The sequence below is a fragment of the Pristiophorus japonicus genome, chromosome 13, assembly GCF_044704955.1.
Source record: "Pristiophorus japonicus isolate sPriJap1 chromosome 13, sPriJap1.hap1, whole genome shotgun sequence".
Classification (NCBI taxonomy): Eukaryota; Metazoa; Chordata; class Chondrichthyes; family Pristiophoridae; genus Pristiophorus; species Pristiophorus japonicus.
Window position 1 is genome coordinate 1,929,393 of NC_091989.1, and position 23,156 is coordinate 1,952,548.

The 23,156-nt window shown below is 45.5% G+C and overlaps 1 protein-coding gene across 1 annotated transcript in view; it reads right to left on the bottom strand.

Moving 5' to 3' along the window:
- sema3ab (sema domain, immunoglobulin domain (Ig), short basic domain, secreted, (semaphorin) 3Ab) overlaps positions 1 to 23,156 on the bottom strand; it is a 315,517-nt gene that overhangs the window by 278,236 nt on the left and 14,125 nt on the right. Inside the window, exon 2 of the mRNA XM_070897057.1 lies at positions 1,115 to 1,303. Coding sequence (XP_070753158.1) covers positions 1,115 to 1,226 — 112 coding nt within the window. The 5' untranslated portion in view covers positions 1,227 to 1,303. The remainder of the gene's footprint in view (positions 1 to 1,114; positions 1,304 to 23,156) is intronic.

Below are 23,156 nucleotides of genomic sequence, written 5' to 3' on the forward strand. Positions count from 1 at the left end.
AGAGAATGGTATCCACACACTGATTGCTGTGGTTACATTCCTAAAACCAACTCCCTTATTTCGGATGGCAGAATGATATGCTTACGCTTCTGTGGGCTTACATTGCTGCTGTCAGGATAAGGGCGCCAGTTTTCGCAATGTTAATCAGGGAGCGAACACAAAGGTCAAGCAATCGGAACTTGTGGAGTCACTGAGGTACTGGGCTGTAGGAGATCTCTCTGGTTGAAGATGTACATGTGTACCTGTGGCTGCTTCCCTCATGTATAGACAGGCTTAGAACCCGCAGTAACACCCACAGCTATTGACTCACAGTGATTGGATAAGACCCAGGAGATTCCCAGACTTGTACCGCTGTTTTCAGGATTCTGTTCACCTGGTTATAGTCAGGGCCACCGCTTTGTGGGGACTGACTGAGCCAAATGTTGCTTTTATTGCTTGTAATTCAGGATATTTTCAGGGTTTACTGTTTGGGGGATCAAATTCCGTCCATTTTTCAATGAAAACCGTGAATCGGTCAGATTGGCACTGACAGTTTCTCATTGTATAAAAAACTGTAACACAACTTTAAACAAACATTCAGTTTAAACCTTCAACTAGACCCAATGGGAACGCACCTTTAGAGTAACACAGTTCGGATTAAGGAACTTGTGAGATATATGTACAACAAATGTAATAGCATTGTATCTGATATTTCAGTTCAGTGTAGAATCTGGCAGCCCATGAACCAAGACATCTCCTCAATCAACCAATCATTTAACATTGTGCCGAGTCAAGTTACCAAAGTTGCTAAAATTTGTTCTAGAAATGTGTTTTAAAATCCACAATTAAATGAGTCCGATTTGAAATAGTCACACAATCTACAAATGTGTTTCCTCAATCAGTACAATGGTAAACTTCTTTTAACTCTACCTTTTGTTAACAGCAAATATCGAAGAATTATTCTAATAAAGTACGAGATAAAATATATAAATTACTGGCACAAAATAACTCTCAGTCGGCAATAAAAGGTGCAAACAAAAGTGAAGACATACAAAAATAGAAAGGTTCACAGGACGGTGGTGAAGCGGATGTACGGAGAGGAGAAACAGAGAGAGTGAGACGGAGAATGGATTACCTTTGTAGGAGAGCTTGAGCCTCGGAACGTTGTTCTTGCCATTCTGACACCTCACTGTCGCTGGGAGCAGCAGGCTGGAGAGTACGGCCAGGATGGCAGTGAGCAAGTCCATGGTGAGCGGCGTGTCCTGTACAGCTCAGTGCAGGGTCTGCGGGCTGGGATCCTCGGACAGTCAGAGGCAGCCTAAACCTGCAGGTGACAGGTGGACAGAGTCAGCATGGTGCAAGTGACCGCGACAGCTTTCCCCTTCTAACCACTGCTCATTGCACCAGCCAAGTGCAGTAACACTCCACACACCCACGTTAGTGACCACACTCAGCTTGATGCCAGATTAGGAAGTGCAGCCTTTTCTGTGGGAACATAAAGCCATTGAAGGCGGCAGCGCCTGGTATTCACTCTGCCGACTAATCCTGCTCCTTGGTTGCACTCGCTGAACGCAGGCAGGCAGCACCTTTTCACTGGAGGCAGGCGGTGCCGAGCTCTGTACTGAAGCCGAGCTCACAGTACAGCAGCAAAGCTCCACAACTCACTCCTCCCTTGGTGCTGCAGGAGATAAACCAGCCAAAGCTGTGGGGAGAGAGGAGGTCCCCACACCTCCCCAAGGACACTCTGTCAGGACTCTAACCGGCCGGGATTGTTCCTGAGACACAGGATAGAGAAAGCCATTCACTTATAATAAATGAAAATAATAAATCATAACTTACTCATCTCTGTAGAATAAATGAAAGATTGTTTGTACCTCAACCAGAGCCACTACGGATGATTCATGCTTGTGACAGGCACGAGTCCCCATTGGTTGAGTCATTTAACCTCTGTCTATGCTGCACACTGGAATCAGCACTTCTTTTGAGTTGTTCCATTGTGGTGTTACAATATTCAAATTAAACAAATCATCAATTTCGGTAGTTCCCACACTTTTTCTTAATCCCCAGAAGTTCACTGCCTGGGGCAGTGGGCTAGAATTAAACCCTTTAATATGGCAGAGCGACAGCAGTGTGCTGGATCTCCCTGTCTCTCTCCCTCTGACATGCTCACACACACACTGTCTCTCTCTCTCCCTGACATGCTCACACTCTCTCTCTCTCTCTCTCTCCCCCTGGCATGCTCACACACTCTCTCTCTCTCTCTGACATGCTCACACACACACACTCTCTCTCTCTCCCCCTGACATGCTCACACTCTCTCTCTCCCTCTGACATGCTCACACACTCTCTCTCTCTCTCTCCCCCCCCCTCACATGCTCACACACACTATCTCTCTCTCTCTGACATGCTCACACTCTCTCTCTCTTTCTCTCTCCGACATGCTCACACACTCTCTCTGACATGCTCACACACTCTCTCTCTCTCTCTCTGACATGCTCACACACTCTCTCTCTCTCTCCCCCTGACATGCTCACACTCTCTCTCTCTCTCTCTCCCCCTCACATGCTCACACACTCTCTCTCTCTCTCTCTCTCTCCCTGACATGCTCACACACTCTCTCTCTCTCTCCCCCTGACATGCTCACACACTCTCTCTCTCTCTCTCTCTCTCCCCCTGACATGCTCACACACTCTCTCTCGCTCTCTCTCCCTGACATGCTCACACACTCTCTCTCTCTCTCCCCCTGACATGCTCACACTCTCTCTCTCTCTCTCTCCCCCTCACATGCTCACACACTCTCTCTCTCTCGCTCTCTCTCCCTGACATGCTCACACACTCTCTCTCGCTCTCTCTCCCTGACATGCTCACACACTCTCTCTCGCTCTCTCTCTCTCCCTGACATGCTCACACACTCTCTCTCGCTCTCTGGCTAACTGGAATCAGCTCACCAGCTACTTTGGGCTAGTTTCATATTCGCAGTCTGGGTTATATTCGCAGTCTCTGGGTTATGAACCTGGACAGAAAAAAAGTTTAATAAAAACAGTAGATTTCTCTCCCGAAGAATATTTGGTCGAAGGAGTTAGCTTTAGTCCACCCTGTGGCATTCTCTGCTTCACCTCTCGCGTGCAAACATGCAGCATAGACCGTCTAAGTGAGAGACAAAATGCCATTGTTTATTCCCATCAGTCCAAACCAGGCAAGCCAGAGAAGAGCTGCGATGTTCGCTGAATGATGATCAAGGCAGGTTGGTTTTAGACGGGGACAAGTGCTGGGAGACTGTCAGGTCTTTAGCCTTCAGCAACTGAATTCCACCAAAAGAAGCACAAAACGCTTCTATAAGGTTACAATAGGTCACCTTCAGCGAAAACACAGCGTTTTACAGCAAAGCTATTGTTTAAAGGAATGTTGAGCACCACCAGAGTTCTTTTTTCACAATCATAATATTGTTTTAAGAAGCCTTTTAAGCATTGTCAAAAGGTTTGTAGTTACCAATATTGCACAGCTAAATACAGGGGCTGCGAACACAGACCCAGAATTAAAGTTGTTTGGAGGCGTTCATTAGGAATAGAGAACAATTGCTAAAAATACCCATTTGTAAAGGGAAAGCCTACATCTTCTCCAACACACACACTAGTAATCCACGGTTACATCTGATCCCGGATGAACAGACATCAAAGGGAAGCGACTTTCTGCCGGTAACAGTGTAAACATCAGTAAATAACTTCTTTCGTATTAGCCTTGCAAGGCGAGCTATAAACCATATGGAACTAACAATGTATAGGCAACATGACCATGTTCCTCAAGCCCAACGTGTGATGAAATGGAAGATGGAAGATTAGCTTCAGCTCTGCAACGATGTCTCAGAGGTTTCATCTTCTGCTCCCGACATTTAACCCTAACGTGTCGTGTCAGCCTGGGCTCGGGCTGAAGCTATAACACCTCAACTAATCACAGACTGCATCAATGAAGGGCAGACCAGAGTTACACTGCTAGCTGTGCATCTGTCCAGGTCACAGTAAGGTCAGGCAGGGAGGAGTTCTGCTCTTGCCTACGTGATGCGTGTGCTCCAACAACTGGCCTGCTCATATCTAAAATTGAAAGACTGCAAGGGAGCAACTATTTCACATCACATTTTACCAACATCTGAAATGTGCAGTGTGTGTGTGTGCATGTGTGTGTGGGAACGTGCGTGTGCATGTGTGTGTGGTAGCGCATGTGTGCGGGGTGTGCGTGTGCATGTGTGTGCGAGCATGCATGTGCATATGTGTGCGAGCATGTGTGTGTGGGAGCAAGTGTGTGCATGTGTGTGTGGAAGCATGCATGTGCATGTAGGAGCGTATGTGTGTGTGTGTGAGCGTGCATGTGCATGTGTACATGTGTGTGTGTGCATGTGTGTGCGAGCATGCGTGTGCATGTGCGAGGATGTGTGCGCGAGCATGCATGTGCATGTGTGTGTGGGAGTGTGCATGTGCATGTGTGTGAGGGGGGTGTGTGTGCATATGTGCACAAGCATGTATGTGCATGTGTGTGCGAGCATGCATATGCATGTGTGCGAGCGTGCATGGGTGTGCGAGCATGCATGCACGCGTGTGTGTGGGAGCATGTGTGTGCATGTGTGTGTGAGAGCGTGCGTGTGCTTGTGTGTGCACGAGTGTGCATGTGCATGTGTGTGGGACCGTGCATGTGTGTGTGTGAGCGTGCGTGTGCATGTGTACATGAGTGTGTGTGTGCATGTATGTGTGGGGGTGTGCATGTGCGTGCGGTGTGTGTGCATATGTGTGCAAGCATGCGTGTGCATGTATGTGCGAGGATGTGTGCGCGAGCATGCATGTGCATGTGTGTGTGGGAGTGTGCATGTGTGTGCGGGGGGTGTGTGTGCATATGTGCGCAAGCATGTGTGTGCATGTGTGTGCGAGCATGCATGTGCATGTGTGTGCGAGCATGCATGCACACGTGTGTGGAAGCATGTGTGTGAGAGCATGCGTGTGCTTGTGTGTGTGGGAGCGTGCGTGTGCTTGTGTGTGCACGAGTGTGCATGTGCATGTGTGTGGGACCGTGCAGGTGTGTGTGTGAGCGTGCATGCACATGTCTGTGTGGGAGCGTGCACGTGCATTTCTATGTGGGAGCATGCATGTGCATGTGTGTGTGGGAATGTGCGTGTGCATGTGTGTGTGAGAGTGTGCGTCTGCATGTGTCAGCTGTGGTTCGGTGGGTAGCACTCTTGCCTCTGAGTCAGAAAGTTGTGGGTTCAAGTCCCAGACTTGAGCACAAAAATCTAGGCTGACACTTCAATATTTAACCCTCAATCAACATCACCAAAAAACAGATTATCTGGTCATTATCACATTGTTATTTGTGGGAGCTTGCTGTGTGCAAATTGTCTGCCGTGTTTCCTGTATTACAACAGTGACTACACTTCAAAAAGTCCTTCATTGGCTGTAAAGCGCTTTGGGACGTCCCGAGGTCATGAAAGGTGCTATATAAATGCGAGTCCTTCTTTCTGCATCTAGTAGTGTGTGTGTATGCATATGTACGTGTGTGTGTGTGTGCGTGGCAAGATCTTGAGGTGAGGGATTCATTCCGATCGGATCATTACTGTATTTCATTTGAGTAGGTTTTCGTCAGTACAGTTTTTATGTAACATTAGTGTGACTTAAATTAATGTCTTTTGCACAATTAGGCAACTCTGTTAACTTAAAGTTATTGGGGGTTAAATTGAATAAACCCCGAAAATGGGCACCGGGATCGTGATGCGCAATTAGCCCGCACCTATCGATTGCCCCGCAGGCAGGAAGTCAACATTCTGCTGTCTGCTCGTGTCCATGCTTCCTGTGTACACTCCGTGCTCCCCGCACTCCTTGTTGGCTGTACGCATCAACACGGGTCCAAATATTGCGAGTGACTAGCACTGACTAAAGCTAGCCTGCTCCTCTTAAAGGGAAGCTGCATTGTGCTGTTGATGATGCTGAGATCATTTTGAATATTGTGCTGTGTAAGGTTCATCAGTGGCTGAGCATGGGAGAGCACGGGCCAAGGGTTTTGGGCACTGCACTGGAGGTCTTGGTGGAAGAGGTGGAAAGGAGCGATGCCCTGTACCCCAAGGGGGGCAGAGGTTATCCAGACACATGCTCAGAAGGCAATGGCAAGAGATAGCTGCGGTGGTCAATGCCAGGAGTGTAGCCCCAAAGAGCTTATGCAGTGCAGGAAGACATTTAATGATCCCACGAGTTGTCAAGGTCAGGAGTGCCTCTTCAAATGCCTTATCCTACCAACTGCATCACTAGCCTCACCCACTGCTCAAATCAGCACACTCCCATCACCCACCTCGCTCTCTATCAATCAGGACTCATACCTAACATGCATATGCTTTACTTCACCCTCGCACACTTAGCACAGTTTCAAGCCTCACATCCACAATGCACAACTTACACACAGTTATATTCACCATAACAGACATATCACCCAACCATATTGCACAACACTGACACAATCTCCCCTTTTGTGCAGGAGAAGATGGCGCACAACCGGAGGCAGGAGGGATTACCGGGAGGGGGAGAGGCATGTCTGCATGTTTTAACTCCCATGGAGGAGGCTGCGCTGGCCATTATGGGAAGGAGCATCAGCGAGAGCCCTTCTCCCCCTCCCACTCTTCCCTCTTCCAGCAGCTTGTCCTGCTCCGTGAGGCCTCTGCTCATTCTCCCAGTCATGCTCAATGCCAAGAGGTACCCTGATCAGATCACCCATGTCTGGAAGCAACTGGTTTGTGCACAAGTCTTTAAGTCACAAAAATGTAGTTCAGCACCAGCCCGACCATTCCCTGTAGATGACGGAAACATTAAACAAGTGGGGAAAAGCAACCAAAATGCGTAGAATTGCAGAGACAGCCGGAAGAAATAATCCAGCAACTAACCTGCAATTAGTTGATAATCCCTTTAAACAGCGCTGGTGGGGGTTCTCCTTGCCGTTGAACACGTGTTCAGCTGTACGAGGTTAAGAGAGGGCGCAGGCTGGAGTGTGGAGCTCCAAAATGGCAGTGCTGGCGACAATCAGTGTCGGATGTTGGTCGAGGCCATTAGGTGCGCGCTCGCAAACCCCTTTACAAACATACATCTATCGCACTTCCCGTCGCAAGTGTGCATGCCCGTCACGGATGCCATTTTGGTCATTTAAGAGGCCTCGTAGTGCCCAAAAAAAGGTACAATTTCGCCGCTGTTATTACTAGTTACCTTGATCCTACAGGCCAAAACTAAAATGCAATTAAAATACAGCTCTGTAAAATGCTAAAGTCTATAATAAGACGAAAGTTAGGCCTGGTCGTAGAAAAAAGGACAGGCCCCCTAATCAGAATGTCCCTTGGTGCCTGTGCTCACGTCTGCTTTATCTCCAAGTTGGATCAATCATGTAAATTTTCAACTAGGCCCCAAGGTAAAACACCGTGTGTTAGCGAGGCGTTAATTAGCAGGGCAATTAACAGGATATTCTCGATCACTGACCATCTTCAGCCCAACCCCCGGATGTCGCAAAGAGCAGCTGCTTATGTTTGTAAAGTGCCCAGGTCTTCTCCTAACATAGAAACATAGAAAATAGGTGCAGGAGTAGGCCATTCGGCCCTTCGAGCCTGCACCACCATTCAATAAGATCATGGCTGATCATTCCCTCAGTACCCCTTTCCTGCTTTCTCTCCATACCCCTTAATCCCTTTAGCCATAAAGGCCATATCTAACTCTCTCTTGAATATATCCAATGAACTGACATCAACAATTCCCTGCGGCAGGGAATTCCACAGGTTAACAACTCTCTGAGTGAAGAAGTTTCTCCTCATCTCAGTCCTAAATGGCTTACCCCTTATCCTAAGACTGTGTGCCCTGGTTCTGGACTTCCCCAACATCGGGAACATTCTTCCCGCATCTAACCTGTCCAGTCCCATCAGAATCTTATATATTTCTATGAGATCCCCTCTCATCCTTCTAAACTCCTGGAACTGCAAATAAACAGAATACTGGCGGTAGGACAAGTGAGAACAATGGGGGCAGCCCATAACTATCACATGCACGGTGAAGTCAGCGCTGTGGACTTATTCAGGGATCAATCTGTGGAATGTATTGATGTCCATTTTTCCCAACTTCCATCAGCTCTCCGGCATGTGATGGGAAATTGACACCCTGCCTTTGCTGCCTTGCAAAATAAGCACACTAAGATAAGAAGACGTATCTGTAATCATTTTATAATATCTATAATACACCAAATGTTGCGACATGGGTTAGCCAAGCCAGAAAAAGAGCAAACCAAGCACTATGGTTTATTTATAGAGGCGTAAAATTGAAAAGTAGGGAAGATATGCTAAACCTGTATCAAACCTTGGTTAGACCTCATTTGAAACAAAGTTATAAAAAGGATATAGAGGCACTGGAGAGGGTGCAGAGAAGATTTAAAAGGATGATACCAGAAATGTGAGGGTATATATATCAGGAAAGGATGAACAGGCTGGGTCTCTTTTTGCTTGAAAAAAGGCGGCTGAGGGGTGATCTAATAGAGGTCTTTAAAATGATGGAAAGTTTTGCTAGAGTGGATACAGAGAGAATGTTTCCACTTGTGGGGAAGAGCATAACTAGAGGCCATCAATATAAGATAGTCACCAAGAAATCCAATCGGGAATTCAGGAGAAACTTCTTTACCCAGAGAGTGGTGAGAATGTGGAACTCGCTGCCACAGGGAGGGGTTGAGGTGAATAGTATCGATGCATTTAAGGGGAGGCTGGACAAGCCAATGGGGGAGAAGGGAATAGAGGGTTATGCTGATAGATTTAGATGGGGAAAGACGGGAGGAGGCTCGAGTGGAGCATAAACGCCGGCATGGACTGGTTGGGCAGTGTGGCCTGTTTCTGTGCCGTATATCCCGTGTAATCCTGATGTGTTGTTCCGATTGTATTGCAGTGACAAAATCTTTATATTGCTATAGTGGTCCTCAGGTCATGGATTGTTTCAGTATTTAACAAGGTGATGAATTGGGTACCGAGCTGGAGAGGGGGACACGGGGTACGGGGAGAGAGCAAAGAAATGGCCAGAGAAATGTCTATTTTAAGCAGAGTTTTGAAGACAGGGAGGGAAATGAACTAATTGCTGACTAAAAGGGCAGAGCAGAGAGGGAGGGAGAAAGCAATGATTTTGAGTGAGGGGGGTGGAAAGAGCAGGAAGTGCGATAATCTGCAGTCAGGAGGTGGAGAATGAGGGCGGGCACATGCTGTTTAGGGAAAATCATTAGTTAAGGCACGGCAAGGCCATGAAAGGATTAAAAAATAAAGATAATGATCTGGAACTTGAACTGCTGGATCCACAGGAAGCCAAAGAGGCTTGGCATGGATGGGGGGGTGGGGGGGGGTGGTGTGGAGGGCCTTGCCTGAGGATGGGGCTCTTCAAAAGGGAGCATCAGTGAAATCGCTCCGTAAAGCGCGGAATGTGTTGAGCAACAGCGGGGGAGAGTTGAGGATGCAGGCAGAGAGTGTTGGATGTGGGATGAAAAGCAGCCCAGGGTTGGATGGGATTCAACCCAAGAGGGCTGTTGATGGGAGTTACAGCCAGAAGCACACATGTGGTGCTGGGGGCTGAAAGGCTGGATTTTGGTTTTTCTAATGTTGAGCTGAGGAAATTTTGACTCATTCAGGACTTGACGTCAGACACCAATAGGTCCCACAAACATCCTTTAAAAGAATGATGAAGAAAAAGTGGTTTAGGAAGGGTTTTGGCCAAGACACTGGAAAAACTTGCTACTCCTCCTCGAATAGAGGATCTATAGCATCCACCTGAATAACTGGAACAGGATGCCTGTGTAACAAATCATCCAAAGGACAGCACCTCCAACCACGGGCCACTTCCTCAATCACCAAAATCACATGGCAGCTTAGACGATAAACCCACAACCTACTGACCTGGAGGTGAGAAAAGTCCGGTCTGAGCAAAGATGACACACATCTCGACTTGTGAACAGATTAGCAGCAACATCCTTGGCAGCAGGCAGCATGAATGGGCTCAAGGGGACAAATAATAATGGCTTGAAAATCCCGTCCTCTCCGGGTGTGTACGGAGTGTGCACAGACACAGCGAGGCCTCGCAAAAGCCGGTTCTCGGGGCGCGATGCACATGCGCCAAAAACCGGCTTTTCCGATCTGCCAAGATTTCTCCGTACAGATTCTCTGTATCCCCGGGAGAAGGACATCCGCGCGGGAGAGATTGGGCTATGTGCCCAACTCATACCCAGTGAATGTCCTTCAAACTCTTATGCCTGGTAAAAGCAGGCGCATGGCTTACTTTTACCGGCATAAGAGTTTTAAAACATATAAAAATTAAATTTAAATACACATTTTTACAGTAAAATCCCTGTCCACTAAGGTAAGTTTATTTTAAACCCTATTAAAACACATTCAAAAAAATCACGAAAATATATTTTGTTTTTAAAACATTTAATTAACTTTAATTTCAATTAATTTTACATGTGAGGTGTTTTTTAATTTATTATGTTGTGTTTTGGTGTTTTGGGGGTTATTCTCATTGATAGTCTTGGGAATTTGTAAAATCGGAGTTCCCATGACTGTCAATGAGAATACTGTACTGTGATTGGCGGTCCAGGCCCACGTGACTCCGTCCGTATCGAGATGATGTGGACGCGCTGTGAAGCGCGCAGAGAGAAGGCCTCTGTCCAAGGCACCTCTGGGACCACCACGTACATTGGTAGAGAAATTTCGGGTCGCAGGTGTTCGTCCGAAGGAAGCCTCCCATCAGAATTTCAGAGCCAGTATGAGGAGGGACTGAGGGATACCGTGAGATGGTGGATAGATGGGATTGGGGGCAATCCTAAAGGGGACAGATTTAATGGGGCAAATGGCTTTCTCCTGTGCAACAGTATTTTATAACAAGCTACAAAATATGAACTCTTATTTTAAGCATGTGGGTCCACTCTGGAATAATGTGTCAGTGCTTAGTGCTTTAAATGACACCAGGTTCCTTATTGCTAAACCCGAGCTCTTGTAGACCATTCAGTAGCAACAACTGCTGCAGTTATTTTTCGGTAAATATTTGTCTTCTATTTCTTTTTGGAAATTTGAAATTCTTCCTTGGAATAAAAACAAGGATTGAGAAAGGGCCATTTGACCGATGAAGCCTTCCCTTTCAAAAATACATGTGCAATGAAACCTATCCTTCACCCCCATCACTTCCTATTTAGCCTCCCAAATCCGTCTTTCCTGCAATTCCATGTTTGAACCCCTCCAATCCGGTTTCCACTCTTGCCACAGTAATGAAACGGCTCTCGTCAAATTCACAAATGACATCCTTAGTGACTGTGACAAAGGCAAACTATCCCTTCTCGCCGTTCTTAACCGGTCTGCAGCCTTTGACACGGTTGACCACTCTATCCTTCTCCAACGCCTCTCCACCGTTGTCCAGCTGGGTGGAACTGCACTCGCCTGGTTCCATTCTTATCTATCTAATCGTAGTCAGAGAATCACCTGCAATGGCTTCTTTCCCTGCCTCCGCATCTGGTGCCCCCCAGGTAATATTGGGAAGACCGACACCATTGTTTTCGGTCCCCGCCACAAACTCCGTTCCCCAGCCACTGACTCCATCCCTCTCCCCAACTTCTGTCTCAGGCTGAACCTCACTGTTCACAACCTTGGTGTCATATTTGACCCTAAAATGAGCTTCTGACCACATATCCGCAGCATAACTAAGACATATTTCCACCTTCGTAACATCGCCTGGCTCTGCTCTTGCCTCAGCTCATCCACTGCTGAAGCCCTCATCCATTACCTTTGCTACCTCTAAGCTTGACTATTCCAATGCACTCCTGGCTGGCTTTCCACATTCTACTCTACGTAAACTAGAATGATCCAAAACTCGGCTGCCTGTGTCCTAACTCACACCAAGTCCCACTCACCCATCACCTCTGTGCTCATTGACTTACATTGGCACCCAGTTAAGCAACGCCTCGATTTCAAAATTCTCATCCTTGTTTTCAAATCCCTCCATGGCCTCGCCCCTCCCTATCTCTATAATCTCCTCGAGCCCCACACCCCCCCCCCCACCCCCCCCCCCGAGATATCTGCGCTCCTCTAATTCCATCCTCTTGGGCATCCCTGATTATAATCGCTCCACCATCGGTGGCCGTACCTTCTGTTGCCTGGGCCCCAAGCTCTGGAACTCCCTGTCTAAACCTCTCTGCCTCTCTTTCCTCATTCAAGACGCTCCTTAAACCCTACCACTTTGACCAAGCTTTTGGTCACCCGCCCTAATTTCTTGGCTCGGGGTCAAATCTTTTATCTCCTAATACTGCTGTGAAGCGCCTTGGGACATTTCATGACTTTAAAGGCGCTATATAAACACAAGTTGTTAACCTCCAAGAGACAGTTTGATTTTTATTGCTGTCTGCTATTCTGAATGTTCAGGACTTTAATACATATTCGTGGATCTAAACATCTTCACCTGCAATTAACGCATACTGACTAGCCATTCAGAAATGTGGACCTTACTCAACTATCTGGTGACATTGTTGTTGGGGATTTTCAGCTGATTTACAATATTACATCGTGCGCAGCAGCCTGTGGACTTTTACAATGGAATGCTTCTGAAACTGGATAAATAAGGATTAGTTGAATTGGTTCAGTACGTCCCCACCACTTATACTGCGTGCGTTGCTGCTAACCTGATAGTCCGCTATACCATTGGATGGTTTACATGATCAAAACATTCTGACACAAATTAAATCTTGAAAAGCCTTCAATGTCATTGTCACTCTGCATGGAGAAGGCAGACTCTGGTTTAATCCGTATTGCTTGTTTGCAGTAACTTTCTTCTCTCACAATGATTGCCTGCAGAAGAACAGCAGAGGTAGAGGAACTTGCACTCCACTGAAGCTCGTAGGGCTAACAGGTGTCAAACTAACACCAAAGATAAAAGAGCTGTCCATGATAAAAAGCTGTACCTGAACTGCTGGGGTTGGGTTGTTGTCATGTCATTTAATTAGTGGCACAAGGTGCAAACTGGTTTGTGCCTGAAATAGCCAACGTGCTTATCCCGCTGTAAGCAGCAACTTGGTGATTGCCAATAATGGATATGGTTTGGCGCTATTTGCCCGATTTAAATAATTGGTTGATTTAAACACGGAAGGTTTGAAGTGGTGGGGATTGTACCACATCTCATTAATACATGTAAACATCAATTGTAATTCCCAGTATTTCTTCATGGAAATATCTGTGGCTTCTAATGCTCATGACATGAGATGTAATATCAGCCATTATACTAACTCATACACATACTAACTCTCCAAACCACTTCATTCTTTTGACTGACCAACTCTAAGCAAAATGCTATGTAGAAAATATCACAGATGCCAGGCACTTCACTGGTTCTGGTCGTCTGTCAATGAAAGCTAACTTTGGTAACTCACTCAAGGAGACTCAAGAAAGCTGAAATAGATTCACTTGTTTGATCTGTAGGTCCATCAGCTTTCTCTTTGATAGATCATGCTGTAGATTTTAACTTTGTCTAACTCAATGCAGGTTTTACACCGTAGTAGAGCGGAGGGCAGTGTGAGGCCAAGCTGCTTTGACACTAATGAATTCAGAGGAATTATCTCCAATTTATCCCAGTTGACATTGTAGTTAGTCATTGCCCTGAATGGCAGATAAACATTGAGAGAGAATGCAATTGGGCCTGGAATGGATGATCAGTGTTAATAGAATATTAATCACATTATGATAAAAGTTACATTGTAGCTGCCAGTTTAAAAGTAACAAATAGTCAGCTACCGATAGCTCATGGGTAACAACACCAACAGCCATTTCATTTTTTTGTATTTTGCTTGCAATAGTTCAATGTTTTTGCTGGATTTTGGCTTCAGGATTACTTAGAGTAGTCTCCATGTTCTCAGATAGTGATGGAGTTCGCACATTTATGTTTCATTCTTGGGCGCATTACTTAAATGCACTGATTTACCTGTTTTAAACAAGCAAGTTAACAACTGCGTTAAAAAAGTGGAAAAAAGGAATTTGACACAAATTCATTAACCAGCACTCTAACCAAATAAATCAAAATGTGAAGAGTGTTCTAATCAGGATTTCATCTTCTGAGCATCGCCATTTGATGTTAACATTAGTAATTGGAGGCAAATGGATCTTGGAAGTAACTTGTTTTTAAGCAACTTACTCCCGAGAATGTTGCTGACTGAGAGAGTTTCCATTCAGAACAGTTTCCGCAAGGTTGGCAAGACAGCATTATCAGAGGACATACCAGGACTGACCAACCTTAGTTGAAGTAAACTACAACTATATTCAGGTACGGATGTTTAGAGACTGTGGTAGGCATCTTAATGTAACAACCACAATCTTTCTGGACCGATAAAACAATGGGATATTTATGCTCCACTATTTCTTACATCCAGCATGCATCGGTACTTTTGAATCATATATCGCCAGGAATCATTGGTGACGTGATAGCTCTTTAAACGTTACCAAACATGACAAGGCCAGAGAATAGAAATACGTTTTTAATTGGACTGTTCAATTCCCTGAAATTCGAAAGCTGAAATAGAAGGAGTGCTCAAAGCGTTGGGGCTTTTCTTTGTTCATAAATGTACAATCTGGTAAAATCATTTGAAACTCGCAGATATAAATCTCCCAAACTACCTTTTAATGACAATTCTTTTCTTCTTAGTTTTCTTTTCCTGGATAATTTTCTTTTCTGCCCTCTTAGATACTCAGAGTGAACTTTAACCTTGGTGAGACACAAGACAGCCGGGAGTGGATTGGCCACCCATCCTGTGAAACACATGTCTCGGCCAAAGTGACCAGTGGAAACTTCCCTGACTTCACAGTCAAACCTCACGTGCTCTCGCTGTACTATTGCAACCCATCTCTTACCATCGTTTCAACTTTGTCTTCAGAGATTGCCGGACGAGAATGGGACTGCTCGGGAGCAAATTACCCATCGCGTTGCCATAACTATTGCCTGCTCCTGGTGACATTTTACTGTTTTGTTTCATGGTTGATGACTTGTGAATTGGCAGCTCATTTCCAGCCCCACTCAGATCCTTAATCACAGGAGATGTGAGCGGCTGTAAGGCGATGCATTGAAAATAATGCGATTGTGTCAGGTTGCAATTCCATTCCATGGCAAAGTTAAAATGAACCTAAAATTCAAGCTCGTGTATCTAATTAAAAGGCATGCACTGTGCAAAGATAATAACTGCATGAACTTTGCAACAACTAATTTTTGTGTTAGATCAATATTCAGACATCTCATATTTTACTATCCAATTTACACAACTGTATTGCTTTTGATTACAGTAGGTGGTCTGGCATCGCTATTTGAGTGACTACACGCAGCTACAAGGGTGAAACTATACACTAAACTGTTTCCAGTTGGTGTTGCTTCAGTCGAACCTGGAAAATGCAGATGGGCCAGCTAATCGTTTCAAGGTTTTAAGAGTTAAGTTCATATCCTTCGTGCTCCTGTTTCTTATCTGTCACCAAGCCACTTGTTCCTCATGAAACACAAACCTGCACAACTAGCCTCATTCAAAGCATATCGAGGGGAAGCTCGTTTGCAATTGAAGGAGGTGAGAGAACAGAGAAAAAGGCAAGCTTTACCAGAGGCCATTGACTGCACCACTACACCACTATAGGCCTTTGATCTCACGTTCCCTCCGTGCAGAGAGAGAAAACGGGTGCAAAGCAGCAATGTTTCAATTAGAGATTGCTGTAACCTTATACACACGTGTTGATGATTACCTTAGAGACAAAGGACAAAGTCAGTGAAGGTTTACAAAGACCAGCTCTGCTTTACGATGGATTTTGAAGCTATTGCAGGTTTTTATGATCTATGAAAATATATGTAGCCAAACTGTTAAGGTAGAACAACCTGCTTAACATGTCAGAATGAGAGGGAGTTCATAATCCCTGTAATGGCTGCATGACAGCGGGGTCCATAGGATATCACACAGTACATTTGCAATTTCTAATACATTTCTAGTGATGTGTTAGTCAGAGAGGCCGTACATAAAGCATCGAGGTGAGGCCTTGTGTGACAAAAATGAAACAGATAATGCAAACAATGCTATAGGATGTTTGTAATTGAATGAAACATTTTTGTCTCTCATGGATATTTATTCTTTCTTGCTGGTTATATAAGAACATAAGAATTAGGAGCAGGAGTCGGCCATTTGGCCGCTCGAGCCTGCTCCGCCATTCAATAAGATCATGGCCAATCTTCTACCTCAACTCAACTTTTCTGCCCTATCCCCATATCCCTTGATTCCCCTAGAGTTCAAAAATCTATTGATCTCAACCCTGAATATATTCAATGACTCAGCCTCCACAGCTCTCTAGGGCAGAGAATTCCAAAGATTCACAACCCTCTGAGTGAAGAAATTCCTCCTCATCTCAGTCCTAAGTGGCCGACCCCTTATCCTGAGACTGTGATCCCTGGTTCTAGACTCTCCAGCTCGGGGCAAACAACCTCTCAGCATCTACCCTGTCAATCCTACATGTTTTAATGAGAACACCTCTCATTCTTCTATACTCTATAGATTATAGGCCCAATCTACTCAATCACTCCTCATAGGACAATCCTCTCAACCCAGGAATCAATCTCGTGAACCTTCGTTGTACCGTCTCTAAGGCAAGTATATCCTTCCTCAAATAAGGAGACCAAAACTGTGCACAGTACTCCTAGTGTGGTCTCACCAAAGCCCTGTACAATTGAAGCAAGACTTCCTTACTCTTGTACTCCAACCCCCTTGCAATAAAGGCCTGCATGCCATTTGTTTTCCTAATTGCTTGCTGTACCTGCGTGCTAACTCTGTGGTTCTTGTTACAACACACACGCAATTAAAATTGGACAATGTTCGGTGTTGTTGCAGGCTGCGGAGAGTGCACATCCTAGACTGACTGATTTTCACAATCTCAGACGCAAAACTTTAGTTTAGGAAGCCTTGATTTGCAAGGAGTGCTTGCTGCTATTGTGCTAGGATGGGGACATTCAGTCAAAGTGCTTGGGACTGCTCAGCAGATCCATCCCATCACTGCAATTACACACATGTCGTGGAGCTGTTTGCAATTTGTGCTGGTTTAGCAGTTGCATGTATGTGGAAAGACACCATTCTGACTCGTGTGATTGACCATCTAAAGGTAGTTATGAGAAATACTGTGCTTTGGGATATCTGTAAAGGAATTTGGAGCGCTATCTTGGGTGGAATGACATGGAAGCAGCCATCAGTCTGAGGCCAGGAGAGACAAGAGCAGGTCAGCTGATGGTCCCAAGTGTACAGCCATATAAAAGGTCAGTCTTATGTCGACAATTGGCACAGGAAAAATCTCTATTTTGTTTTTGACATTCTAAAAGGTTAGTAAAGTTTAAAGTTAAAGTTTGTAAACATGCTGCTTGTACTGAGTACCGTTCATTTATCAATCTAATGTTCAAAACCTTTGTCTTGTGGTTTACAGCTCAGATGCCCATCCTGGGGCCTGTTGACGATGAGGAGACCATGCAGTGGTGCGTGATACGTTCTTCAAAGCAGTGTACAATGACAAGTATTCTCTCCTTAACTCCTGATTCTTGCTACATTTACTGAGATATTGGTAAAGGCACACTGCGGTTTAATGGGAGTGGCCAGTGACACTCAACTTATCTTGTGTAAAAAGCAAATTGTAATACACGTTAAAACTAAGTACTTGTTATACTGTTCTCATATAGCCTTGTCACAATGGTGGCACTGAAGCAGCAAGGTGTAGAAGATTTGTTTTTAAATACCCAGAATATGTTGAGATAAGACTGATCTCAGATGTGACAGGGCCTAGAACTGGAGATAATAATGTGCTAAACACATACACAATGCTCTCCTGGCTCACTGCCATGAACTTTATGTTCTCCAGTGCTCTGCTCCTGTTGGAAGTCCTGCCAGATCAGCACAGATCTCAGCGACCTCGGTTAGCTCCTGGTCCCACAACACCTCAAGCTGATCATCATGTTAAAGCCCTCCTGTATTCTCCTCCAGCCTGACAAACCAGTCCCTCCCAAGTACGTGTGACTCGAGCCTGTTTTATATCACTCCTCGATTTGCGCCACCATTGGTCACCTAGCCCATGCTCTGGAATTCAGCCCCCCCCCCCCCAAAATCCCTCCACCTCTCCCTCTCCTTCTCCTTCTTTAAGACTCTACTTAAAACCTGTCACTGTAACCAAGCTCTTGGTCACCACTCCCAATGTTTGCCATCCATTTTTCCATTGCATCTCTGTGAAGCACTTGGGGCTGTATTTTCTATATTTAAAAAAATTTGTTCATGGGATGTGGGCGTCGCTGGCAAGACTGGCATTTATTGCCCATCCCTAATTGCCCCTTGAGAAGGTGGTGGTGAGCCGCCTTCTTGAACCGCTGCAGTCCGTGTGGTGAAGGTGCTCCCACAGTGCTGTTAGGGAGGGAGTTCCAGGATTGTGACCCAGCGACGATGAAGGAATGGCCGATATATTTCCAAGTCAGGATGGTGTGTGACTCGGAGGGGAACGTGGAGGTGGTGGTGTTCCCATGCGCTCTGCTGCCCTTGTCCTTCTTGGCGGTAGAGGTCGCGGGTTTGGGAGGTGCTGCCGAAGAAGGCTTGGCGAGTTGCTGCAGTGCATCTTGTAGATGGTGCACACTGCAGCCAGGGGGCGCCGGTGGTGGAGGGAGTGAATGTTGAAGGTGGTGGATAAGGAGCCAATCAAGCGGCTGCTTTGTCCTGGATGGTGTCGAGCTTCTTGAGTGTTGTTGGAGCTGCACTCATCCAGGCAAGTGGCGAGTATTCCATCACACTCCTGACTTGTGCCTTGTAGATGGTGGAAAGGCTTTTAAATATACTATATAAATGCAAGTTATTGTCAAACAGTCCTAGGTATATCACTGGGGTGGGGACAGACAGCAAGCAGGAATTAGGGAAGGACTAATGGGAGGCGATGGAAGGTGTGATATACCCCAACTTCTCCTAATCTATGCTTAGCTCTGATGCAAGTGTAGAATTCTCATTCAATCCTACTGTATTCAGCATCTATTTTCTTAGAATAATATTGAATTTTTATACAAAAGTGACACTCATGTGACGAATGGAAATTCTACATCCAACCAGTGAAGAATCTCAGCATCCACATCACCCTGTGAGTAAGCAGCAAGGCAGCAATGAGTACTCAGATATACTTGCATTGGAGGCAGTTCAGAGAAGGTTCACGAGGTTGATTCCTGAGATGAAAAGATTGTCTTACAAAGATAGGTTGAGTAGGTTGGGCCTGTACTCATTGGAGGTTAGAAGAATGAGAGGTGATCTTATTGAAACGGAGAAGATTCTGAGGGGATTGACAGGGTAGCTGCAGAGAGGATGTTTCCCCGGGCTGGAAAGTCTAGAACCAGGTCTCAGAATAAGGGGTTGGCCATTTAAAATGGAAATGAGGAAGAATTTCTTCTCTCAGACGGTCGTGAATCTTTGGAATTCTCTGCCCCAGAGAGCTGTGGAGGTTGGGTCATTGAATATATTCAAGGTGGAAATAGACAGATTTCTGAATGATAAGGGAGTCAAGGGTTATGTGACGAGGCCAAGATCAGATCAGCCATGATCTTATTGAATGGCAGAGCAGGCTCGAGGGACCAGATTGCCCTATTTCTTATGTTTTATATTCTTGTGTTCCTTTGCAAAAAAGGAAACTAAATAAAACATGCTGTAGCAGAACATCTTAAAATAGACTGGAGTGAATGATTTTGCAATTATTCTTGTTACCTTTGCATTGGTGCAAAGTGGCTTTGAGTGCCCGTTGATATAAAAGTGATGGGTCCCAATGCACCAAAGAAAACATTGCGAAGACTTCTATGGGAGGCCAACTCACACCACTCAGGCCGAGCACCATATGGTGTACCCCTGGTGGAGCTGCTGGCCCTGGAGTAGCGTGGCGACCCCGACCAGTGGGGAACATCAGCGGCAGGTCGGGGCCTTAAAAGGAGCAAAGCACTCCGGGGAGCAGTGTGAGCTGATGCAGGAGGGCGAGGGCAGTGAAGAGGGTGACTGGATTAGATGTCACCATAACCCAGGTCAGTGATTGGAGCATGAGCAGGTACAGCAGGAACGGCGAGGTCAGGTCAAAGGAGTGATCATGGATTGATGTGATCGGGGCCCAGGAGAGGCGAGGGCCCAGGGGCAGCACGGGCCCAGCCCACACTGCGATATGTGTGCGCACTAGGTCCGTGCAGCAGAGCTGGTCTTGGTTAACCCTTGCCACTGTACCCAGACCTCGCTCTGTCAAGCCCATAAGAACATAAGAATTAGGAACAGGAGTAGGCCATCTAACCTCTCGAGCCTGCTCCGCCATTTAATAAGATCATGGCTGATCTGGTCGTGGACTTAGCTCCACTTACCCGCCCGCTCCCCATAACCCTTAATTCCCTTATTGGTTAAAAATCTATCTATCTGTGACTTGAAAACATTCAATGAGCTAGCCTCAACTGCTTCCTTGGGCAGAGAATTCCACAGATTCACAACCCTCTGGGAGAAGAAATTCCTTCTCAACTCGGTTTTAAATTGGCTCCCCCGTATTTTGAGGCTGTGCCCCCTAGTTCTAGTCTCCCCCACCAAAGGAAACAACCTCTCTGCCTCTATCTTGTCTATCCCTTTCATGATTTTAAGTGTTTCTATAAGATCACCCCTCATCCTTCTGAACTCCAAGGAGTAAAGACCCAGTCTACTCAATCTATCATCATAAGGTAACCCGCTAATTTCTCGAATCAGCCTAGTGAATCGTCTCTGTACCCCTTCCAAAGCTAGTATATCCTTCCTTAAGTAAGGTGACCAAAACTGCACGCAGTACTCCAGGTGCGGCCTCACCAATATCCTATACAGTTGCAGCAACACCTCCCTGCTTTTGTACTCCATTCCTTTCGCAATGAAGGCCAACATTCCATTCGCCTTCCTGATTACCTGCTGCACCTGCAAACTAACTTTTTGGGATTCATGCACAAGGACCCCCAGGTCCCTCTGCACCTCAGCATGTTGTAATTTCTCCCCATTCAAATAATATTCCCTTTTACTGTTTTTTTTCCCAAGGTGGATGACCTCACATTTTCCGACATTGTATTCCATCTGCCAAACCTTAGCCCATTCGCTTAACCTATCTAAATCTCTTTGCAGCCTCTCTGTGTCCTCTACACAACCCGCTTTCCCACTAATCTTTGCGTCATCTGCAAATTTTGTTACACTACACTCTGTCCCCTCCTCTAGGTCATCTATGTATATTGTAAACAGTTGTGGTCCCAGCACTGATCCCTGTGGCACACCACTAACCACTGATTTCCAACCGGAAAAGGACTCATTTATCCCAACTCTCTGCTTTCTGTTCGCCAGCCAATTCTCTATCCATGCTAATAAATTTCCTCTGACTCCGCGTACCTCTATCTTCTCAAGTAACCTTTTGTGTGGCACCTTATCGAATGCCTTTTGGAAATCTAAATACACCACATCCATCGGTACACCTCTATCCACCATGCTCGTTATATCCTCAAAGAATTCCAGTAAATTAGTTAAACATGATTTCCCCTTCATGAATCCATGCTGCGTCTGCTTGATTGCACTATTCCTATCCAGATGTCCCGCTATTTCTTCCTTAATGATAGTTTCAAGCATTTTCCCCACTACAGATGTTAAACTAACCGGCCTATAGTTACCTGCCTTTTGCCTGCCCCCTTTTTTTAAACAGAGGCGTTACATTAGCTGCTCTCCAATCCACTGGTACCTCCCCAGAGTCCAGAGAATTTTGGTAGATTATAACAAATGCATCTGCTATAACTTCCGCCAGCTCTTTTAATACCCTGGGATGCATTTCATCAGGACCAGGGGACTTGTCTACCTTGAGTCCCATTAGCCTATCCAGCACTACCTCCCTAGTGATAGTGATTGTCTCAAGGTCCTCCCTTCCCACATTCCTATGACCAGCAATTTTTGGCATGGTTTTTGTGTCTTCCACTGTGAAGACAGAAGCAAAATAATTGTTTAAGGTCTCAGCCATTTCCACATTTCCCATTATTAAATTCCCCTTTTCATCTTCTAAGGGACCAACATTTACTTTAGTCACTCTTTTCCGTTTTATATATCTGTAAAAGCTTTTACTATCTGTTTTTATGTTTTGCGCAAGTTTACCTTCGTAATCTATCTTCCCTTTCTTTATTGCTTTTTTAGTCATTCTTTGCTGTTGCTTAAAATCTTCCCAATCCTCTAGTTTCCCACTAACCTTGGCCACCTTATACGCATTGGTCTTTGATTTGATACTTTCCTTTATTTCCTTGGTTATCCACAGCTGGTTATCTCTTCTCTTGCCACCCTTCTTTTTCACTGGAATATATTTTTGTTGCGCATTATGAAAGAGCTCCTTAAAAGTCCTCCACTGTTCCTCAATTGTGCCACTGTTTAGTCCTGTTTTCCAGTCTACTTTAGCCAACTCTGCCCTCATCCCACTGTAGTCCCCTTTGTTTAAGCATAGTACTCTCGTTTCTGACACAACTTCCTCATCCTCAATCTGTATTACAAATTCAACCATATTGTGATCACTCATTCCGAGAGGATCTTTTACAAGGAGATCGTTTATTTTTCCTGTCTCGTTACACAGGACCAGATCCAAAATGGCTTGCTCCCTTGTAAGCTCTGTTACATACTGTTCTAAGAAACAATCCCGTATGCATTCTATGAATTCCTCCTCCAGGCTACCCCCTGCGATTTGATTTGACCAATCGATATGTAGGTTAAAATCCCCCATAACTACTGCCGTTCCTTTTTCACATGCCTCCATTATTCCCTTGATTATTGCCCACCCCACCATGAAGTTATTATTTGGGGGCCTATAAACTACGCCGACCAGTGACTTTTTCCCCTTACTATCTCTAATCTCCACCCACAATGATTCAACATTTTGTTCATTGGAGCCAATATCATCCCTCACAACTGCCCTGATATCATCCTTTATTAACAGAGCTACCCCACCTCCTTTCCCTTCTTGCCTATCTTTCTGAATCGTCAGATACCCCTGTACGTTTAATTCCCAGTCCTGGCCACCTTGCAACCATGTCTCTGTAATGGCCACCAAATCATACCCATTTGTAATGATTTGTGCCGTCAACTCATTTACTTTA